The sequence below is a fragment of the Lipotes vexillifer genome, unplaced genomic scaffold, assembly GCF_000442215.2.
Source record: "Lipotes vexillifer unplaced genomic scaffold, Lipotes_vexillifer_v1.1 scaffold91, whole genome shotgun sequence".
NCBI lineage: Eukaryota > Metazoa > Chordata > Mammalia > Artiodactyla > Lipotidae > Lipotes > Lipotes vexillifer.
The window spans coordinates 5454792-5463746 of NW_006777583.1; the positions used below are offsets into that span (position 1 = coordinate 5454792).

The window sequence follows — 8955 nt, forward strand, 5'->3', positions numbered from 1 at the left end:
AAAGTTTAAAAACAAAAGAAACCTAAACAATATAATATTTAGGCAATATTATATATAATATTAGCAACAATATATATATTCCCTTGGTTTTTCTTAAACAATGGAATGATAAACACCAAATTCAGGATAGTGGTGAATCTCTGGAAGAATAAGCTAAAGGTTGAGTTGAGAAGGAGCACAGAGGAAGATGTAAGTCAGCTGTTCCCAAATGTTACCATGCACTGGAATCGCATGCAAGGCTGGTTAAACCACAAATTGCTGCTCCTGACCCCAGAGTTTCTGATTCAGTAGGTCTGGGGTTGGTCCCAGAATTTTTATTTCTGATAAGCTCCCTGGTGGTGCTGATGCTGCCAGTCTGGAAATCAGAATACAAGTTATTAATAATAATCTAAATTAGGCACACTCAAGCAATCAAATCTGGCCCACTGCCTATTTTTGTATGGTCCATGAGCTAAGATTGGCTTTTACAATTTTAAATGGTTGAAAAAAATCAAAGGAATAGGGCTCCCCTGGTGGCACAGTGGTTGAGAGTCCACCTGCCGATGCAGGGGACGCGGGTTCGTGCCCCAGTCCGGGAGGATCCCACATGCCGCGGAGCGGCTGGGCCTATGAGCCATGGCCGCTGAGCCTGTGCGTCCGGAGCCTGTGGTCCGCAACGGGAGAGGCCACAACAGTGAGAGGCCCGTGTACCTCAAAAAAAAAAAAAAAATCAAAGGAATAATATTTTGTGATACATGAGAATTTTATATAAAATTCATATTTCAGGGTCCATAGTTTTATTGCACCACAACGTGCTCATTTGCTTACATAGTGTGTGTGGCTACTTTTGTGCTGGTATGCCTGAGCTAAATGTGTTACAGAAAACATATAGCCCACAAAGCTGAAACTATCTACTAATCTGGCCCTTTACAGAAAAAATTTGCCAGCCCCTGTTCTAAAGGGTAAGTGGTAGAGTCATGGGTTTTGTATTATTATTTTAAAATAATGAATTCATCATTAAAATAAAATAAAACAGGGTCATGTGTGAAGAAACAAGAATTTTGCTTACTCCAGTTGTATGCATCTGAAGTAAAGAAAAAACAATTTTTTTAAAATAGTCATCAGGGTTAGTTATAAATGGCTTCTTAATGTTGGTTAGATTGGACCACAGGTATTGGTGGCATTCATAGACTGAGCTGAGGATTTCCTGGGTTAGCAAACAGCTCCAGCAGAGAACGACTCAGTGGTTGTAGAGAGCAAAAGGGATTGGCTTGAGCGGAGTAGAGCAGTCTTTTGTGAGGAAAGTGGGTGGGCTGCTGGGTAGGATGGGTGCTGGTGGAGGAAAGGATAGTTAGAAGAAGGGGAGACCTAGGCTGAGGCAACTAAGTATACCCAAAGATAAAAGAGCATTACCTGGTGGAGGCTATGTATCCACTACCTGGATACCCTTTACTACGTACTGTCAACTTCAACCAAGTGTAAAGTCAACTTAAATTACTGAGCATAGCACAGCATAAAACATTCATTAGGCAAATGTAGCATGGACTATAGGAATGATATTTCTTACATTAGCAAAAGAAACTTTTAAGACTTGTTCTAGTTTTAGAAGTAATAATGATCCCACTGTTGAAAATGTGGAAAGATAGGGAAAAGCACAAAAAAGAGAAGCAAAATCTCCTGTTTTGCTACCATGCGGAGATAATCATGGGTAACATTTTGGTGTATATATTTCCAGTGTCTTTCTTTGTCTCAATCTCCACCTTTCTTTGTTTTTAACAAAAATGATACCATGGAATTGATACTATTCTTTGGCCTTTTTTTCTTTTTTAAGTTAACAGTATATAGCAACATGATCCAGATAACTATTCTTTTTTATTGTCATTTTAAGACATAGGATGCCTACATATCAGTTTGACAGAATAATTTATTTAATCCTCAGTGGTTGAACATTTGGACTGATTTTACCTTTTTGGTGGTGGATGCTGCTTTTAAAACACTAAAGAAAACATAAGGAAATGTTTACAAATATCCATGCTACTTGCCTTAGTAGAAATTCCAAAAGTGGAAAGGGTAGGAACATTTTTAAAGGTCACGAAGCATTTTGCTGGATTGCTCCAGAAAAATTGTACCGGTTCACACCCTTGCCAAAAGGCTATGTGTCAGTTTTCCTATACTTAATTATTAATTCTAGCTAATACTAATTATTAACCTTCTCATACATTTGAAAGATTAAGTTATATCATTGTTTTAATTTTTGTTTTTGATACAAAGAAGCTGAACATTTTAAATAAGATTTTTGGCTGTTTGAATTATTTTTTTCGTGAGCTGTTCACATTTTTATTTTTTCTTTTTGATTCGTCAGAGTTCTTTAAATATTGAAAAAATATTGTCTAGTTGTGATATATACTGCAAATATTTTTCCCAGTCCGTGTTTTGCCTTTCAAATTTGTTTGTGGTGTTTTTTGGTGAACTAAAATATTTGATTTTAGGGCTTCCCTGGTGGTGCAGTGGTTGAGAGTCCGCCTCCCGATGCAGGGAACATGGGTTCATGCCCCGGTCCAGGATGATCCCACATGCCGCGGAGTGGCTGGACCCGTGAGCCATGGCCGCTGAGCCTGCACGTCCGGAGCCTGTGCTCCGCAACGGGAGAGGCCACAACAGTGAGAGGCCTGCATACCGCAAAAAAAAAAAAAAAAAAATTGATTTTAAATAGACTGTTTTTTAGAGCAGTTTTAGGTTTACAGAAAAATTGTGCCCAAAGTGTAGAGAGTCCTCATATACCTCCTCTCCCTCCCCTTGTCCCCAACCCCAGTTTCTCCTATTGTTAACGTCTGACATTGGTGTGGCTTTTTTTAAAATTACAATTGATGAACCTGTATTGATACATTTTTATTAACTAAAGTCCATAGTTTACATTAGAGTTCACTCTTTGTGTTGTACAGTTCTGTGAGTTTTGACAAATGTATATAGTAATGACAGGTCTCTACCATTACAGTATCATACAGATAGTTTCACTGTCATAAAAAATCCCCTGTGCTCCACCTATTCATTCTCCCTCTTTTCCCCAAGTCCCTGATAACTACTGATATTTTACTGTCTCTATAGTTTTGCCTTTTCCATACTGTTATATACTAACTGGAATCATACCATGTGTGGCTTTTTCAGACTGGCTCCTTTCACTTAGTGACATGTATTTAAGTTTTCTCCATGTCCTTTCATAGCTTGATAGCTCATTTCTTTTTTTTTTTCTTTGCGGTACGCGGGCCTCTCACTATTGTGGCCTCTCCCGTTGTGGAGCACAGGCTCCGGACGCGCAGGCTCAGCGGCCATGGCTCACGGGCCCAGCCACTCCGCGGCATGTGGGATCTTCCCAGACCGGGGCACGAACCCGTGTCCCCTGTATTGGCAGGCGGACTCTCAACTACTGCGCCACCAGGGAAGCCCAGCTCATTTCTTTTTTATCACTAAATAGTACTCTGTTGTATGGCTGTACTACAGTTTCTTTATCCATTCACCTATTAAAAGACATCTTGACTGCTTCCAAGTTTTGGCAGTTATGAATAAGACTGCTATAAATATTCATGTGCATGTTTCTGACATAAGTTTCTGACTCATTTGGGTAAATACCTAGGATCTCAGTTGCTAGACTGTATGCTCAGCCTATGTTTAGCTTTACAAGAAACTGCCAAATTGTCTTCTGAAGTGGCTGTACCATTTTGCATTCCCACCAGCAATGAATGAGAGTTTTTGTTGTTCCACATCTTCTCCAGCATTTGGTGTTTTAATTGGTGTGTCATGGTATCTCATTGTCATTTTAATTTTCAAATTCCTAATGCCATATGATGTTGAGCATGTTTTCATCTGTTTATTTGCCATTTGTATCTCTTTAGTGAAGTGTCTATTTAGATCTTTTGTTAATTTTGTAAAGTTATTTTCTTATTGTTGAGTTTCAAGGGTTCTTTGTATATTTTGAATATAGGTCATTTATCAAAAGTATTTAATTTTCATATAGTCAAAACAGTTTATTTTCTGACTCTGTCTTTGGTATGTCTTTAAAGCCTTCTTTCCCTTTAAATTATAAATATTTACTTGCATTTTTCTTTCATTAATTTTATGATTTCATTTTGATATGTTTGTATCTGGAAGTCTCAAATTTTGAGGAAGAGATGATTTCATTTTTCCCTCCATTTAAATCCACTTAGATATAATTGCTTTGCCTACTTTTGACAACCGTGCAATGGAAAACTGGGGACTGTTGATGTTTGATGAGTCATTATTGTTGCTGCAACCAAATGATAAACTAACAGAAAAAAAGACTGTGATCTCCTATATTGTCTCCCACGAGATTGGACATCAGGCATGTGGTAAAACGTTCTTTCTTATTTCACATGAAAATATTCTCCAGCTGCTGTACCAAAAGTAGCAACCCCGCCAAATCCTGCTGTACACCAAATTTTAAAAATTATTTGAAAAGTGGGTCGCTGAAAGAAAACAAGGAAGGATCTGTGTAATCAGATCCTGGGTGGATTTGAACTATTGGTGATAAATCACAGTGATGAGAACTTAAAGAACATTCACAGGTCATATATTTATATCCAAAGAGTAACTGTGTTCCACAAAGTTCTCTTCAGGAAAAGTAAGTCAAGCAGAGCTATGATTATTTGCTTTCCATTCCATCTTAAAATAGAGATACTCAAAAAAGTCACTGGAAGATATCCACATTTCATTAGCAAATTGTTACAAACTTTTTTTTTTTGAGAGAAGTTACAAGTTAAAAGATTATAGTCAATATACTGCTGTCAGTGAGGTGAGCAGTAATTAATCCTTAAGCTGCATCCCCAAAGGTGATGTAAACAGGATTTATTTCATTAAATCTATACGCTTTTATGCTGTGATTTTAGAAGTTTAGTTATTTGATTTGATGGAGATTCTCACATCTGCATTTTGACCTTTATAAATCAAGTTTGTCAAGAAAGAAGTCATCTAAACTATGATATTTTTATCTTTTTGTTATATGGACTCCTAAGAAGTTTTGGAGAGGAGTGATTTACTGGGATTGAATAACACCCTGTTACACAGTCAGCACATACTTTCACAAGTTTTGATCAGTCACCCAAAGTGTCATTTTTTATTATAGCCTAAATGACACATTGTTTTGGAATACAGGCAGCTATTAGTACATCACAGCTGTTATATAAGAATTTGGTTAAATACCAGGATGTGGATTTGTTGGTTTTGGAAATTATTGTGTTTTTCTTTCCTGATTCTATTTATCATGTGTTTGACAGTTTCTTTCTGTTAAGCTCAAATAGAAAATAATTATAGCTGTACCACTTTGCAGAACATATGAATACTTGAGTGATTTTTACATGGTGCAGATCAAATCATGTCCTGAAAACACAATCATTGCTTACAGCAAGATCCTAATGTAGTCTGTTTAGAGGTATAAGATTCTGTAATTAGTAGGTGCTAAGTAAACTTTCAGGACTTCTGATTTAACTTAACTTTGGGGCAAAGTGGACAATTTAAGAACTGCTACTCTAGCTTACCTTATTTTTTAACATCACAATTTTAAAACAAAAATTGCTTTCAGTCATTGGATGTGAAATGATTATTTTAGAAGAAATGCATGACTGACATCTCTTCAGGTTAAAACAACAACATCATTTTGGAGTCCTGTTTTCAAGTTTATCACTGATAGCAAAACGCATTTAATTTTGTCTTTGACCTTCCATTTATTTCACATGCAATTACAATAAATATTTCTTAAATTGAATTTAAGAATTTTTTTTTTCCCAACTCCAAAAGTGGTTTGGAAACTTGGTTACCATGAATTGGTGGAACAATATCTGGCTCAATGAAGGTTTTGCATCTTATTTTGAGTTTGGAGTAATTAACTACTTCAATCCTAAACTCCCAAGGGTAAGTAGTTGTTAAGTTAATTATAATTTTTTTCCCTTAATTATAAAAGTAATGCATGTTTATTGTTGAAAGTATGTAAAATACAGAAAAATATAAGGAATATTAAATTATCTGTAATACCAGAGTTGATCAATTTTATCTTTTTGGTATGTTTTCTTTTTCCAGACTTTTATTATTATAAATATTCCTGAAAGAGAATTACACAGAAATGTGTAATACCCTTTCTACTTCATGCTATATCAAGAGCATTTTCACAAATCATTAAATCATTTTTGAAAACAAGATTTTTAAGGGTTGCCTAATATTTTATCATATCACCTTATAAGGTGTATATATGTAATATTTCCCTACTATTAGATTTTTAGGTTATTTTCATTTATTTCTACCTAGACTAAATTTTAAAGCACTTGTAATCAGTAGTCTATGGCTTTAATGATAAGAATATGCTATATTATATACTATAACTATTATATATTATGTTACATATAATATAGCTGATATTACATATAATACTAATAGCTGATATTGTATCTATTATAGCTGATATTCTTTTGCTGTTTTGAGTAAATAGTAATATGGAAAAATAAACTTATGGATGGGCAAATCTGATTATTTCAACTGTAAGTTATGGTTCTAATATTTTATTTAGAGTAATTAGGTAGTGCTTTCAGAATGGTGTGATAAAGCCAAATTGATTTTATTTGATTTAAGTGTTTAAATGTTTAGATTTAATACCATCTTTTGACACAGACCTCACTTTTTCACTCCAATTCAGGGGTCCTCTCTCCCGCTCTGTTCCTGCCTCCTGCCATCCCTCTGATGCTCAGAGCTGCTGTTTCTGCTGCTCTTTGCTGGCCTCTCATCTCCACTCCCAAGTGTTTCCAAGGCTCAATTTTTGGCCTCTTTCCTCCCTTCCCTACCCTCGCTCATTCAGAGTATATTGACATTTGAAATGCTGATCTCCACTGGCCAGATCTTTACAGGCTAAATTTATTCACTTTGAAGGAGAGTCTAAGATTGTGTTCTTTCTATTATATTGGTTGTAAATTTTCCCTCTTATGAAAGGAGGGAGATGGTAGATAGATATTTGGTTTTTGTTGATTAAAAGTTTGGCAGAATAAAAAGTTGACAGACCTCTCTTGGAGCCACAGAAACTTAAAAAAAAAAAAAATCCTTTTTTACCTGTTTGTGAAATTGTAGTTTCTGGGAAGCACTGATGTAGCAGCCTCTTACTGCCTCAGTTCCAGGCCACCCACTCTGCCCTTTGCAAACATCCTATAAAATGTCCACCATCACATAGTCCAGCCATTCTGCAGTACCTCTGCTCTTCCTCCCCTGGATTGGACATCATTATATAGATCAGCAGAATGAAGTATTGAAAAGTTAATTGACTCGCCCAAGGTCATTTGCCTGATTGAGGCAGAACTGTGATTACATTCCAGTTACCTGGGTCTAGTCTGAAGATGAGGATAATGATGATAATAACAATAATACTGTATTTACCATTCACTGAGTACTTAGGATTTATCTGTCTGGTAGTGTAAATTCTATACATATATCATCTTACTCAATCTTCAAAATAATCATATGAGTATAGTTGTTATTTTTTCTATTTTCTATTGAGGAAACTGAGGCATAGAAGCATTAGGTAAGTTATTCAAGGTCTCACAGTTATTAAAGGTCAGAGATGAGAGTCAGTGCCAGGTTTCTCTAACCACAAAGCCCATGCCTTTAACCACTGTGCTCTGCCGAGAAAACACCTGGGAGTGTTCTCGTTCTCAAGCAGCTTATGGTGTGTGTGTATATGTTCATTATATGACTCTTTTCATATACATAAACTTTATACACATACAGTAAATCTCAGTTGTCTTCAACAGTCCTTTCCGTATACTCTATACCTACAAAATTGTTTATATCTCTCTTTTATAAAGTAGCATCTACACATGGTTAGTGTCATCTATAACTGTTTTTGAAAGCATTTGGTTGTATTCCAAATTAACTCTGTGCTGAGAGTCAATATGGAAAGAAATTGCATTCCCATAAAACAATTAGATTCACCCTGTATGTCCTTAATTGAATAGACTATACTGTGAACATCAGTTACCTCTTAATGCAATTAAAATGGCTAAGATTACCATATCTGGAAACAGTGATGAAAACATATTACTAATGTTTTTGAAGCTAAGATGGTAAGCTTATCCTCTCTTTTACCATTTAGTTATTTCTTTTTATCATTGATTCTATTTTTTTGGTTTTACTTTGTTTTTATGCAGCACATTCTTATTAGTTATCCATTTTATACATATTAGTGTATGTATGTCAACCCCAATCTCCCAATTCATCACACCACCGCCTCCACCCCCGCCGCTTTCCCCCCTGGGTGTCCATACGTTTGTTCTCTGCATTTCTGTCTCAGTTTCTGCCCTGAAAACCGGTTCATCTGTACCATTTTTCTAGGTTGCACATATATACGTTAATATACAATATTTGTTTTTCTCTTTCTGACTTACTTCACTCTGTATGACAGTCTCTAGATTCATCCACATCTCTACAAATGACCCAATTTTGTTCCTTTTTATGGTTGAGTAATATTCCATTGTATATATGTACCACATCTTCTTTATCCATTCATCTGTTGATGGGCATTAGGTTGCTTCCATGACCTGGCTATTGTAAATAGTGCTGCAGTGAACATTGGGGTGCATATGTCTTTTTCAATTGTGGTTTTCTCTGGGTATATGCCCAGTAGTGGGATTGCTGGGTCATATGGAAATTCTATTTTTAGTTTTTTAAGGAACCTCCATACTGTTCTCCATAGTGGCTGTATCAATTTACATTCCCACCAACAGTGCAAGAGGGTTCCCTTTCCTCTACACCCTCTCCATCATTTGTTGTTTGTAGATTTTCTGATTATGCCCATTCTAACTGGTGTGAGGTGATACCTCATTGTAGTTTTTTTTTTTTTTGGCGGTACGCAGACCTCTCACTGTTGTGGCATCTCCCATTGCGGAGCACAGGCTCTGGATGTGCAGGCTCAGCGGCCATGACTCATGG

The 8955-nt window shown here is 36.2% G+C and overlaps 1 protein-coding gene across 1 annotated transcript in view; it reads left to right on the forward strand.

Annotated features, from left to right (window-relative positions):
• LVRN (laeverin) overlaps positions 1–8955 on the forward strand; it is an 88908-nt gene that overhangs the window by 44389 nt on the left and 35564 nt on the right. The window contains exons 5-6 of the mRNA XM_007451218.1: positions 4182–4336; positions 5788–5901. Coding sequence (XP_007451280.1) covers positions 4182–4336; positions 5788–5901 — 269 coding nt within the window. The remainder of the gene's footprint in view (positions 1–4181; positions 4337–5787; positions 5902–8955) is intronic.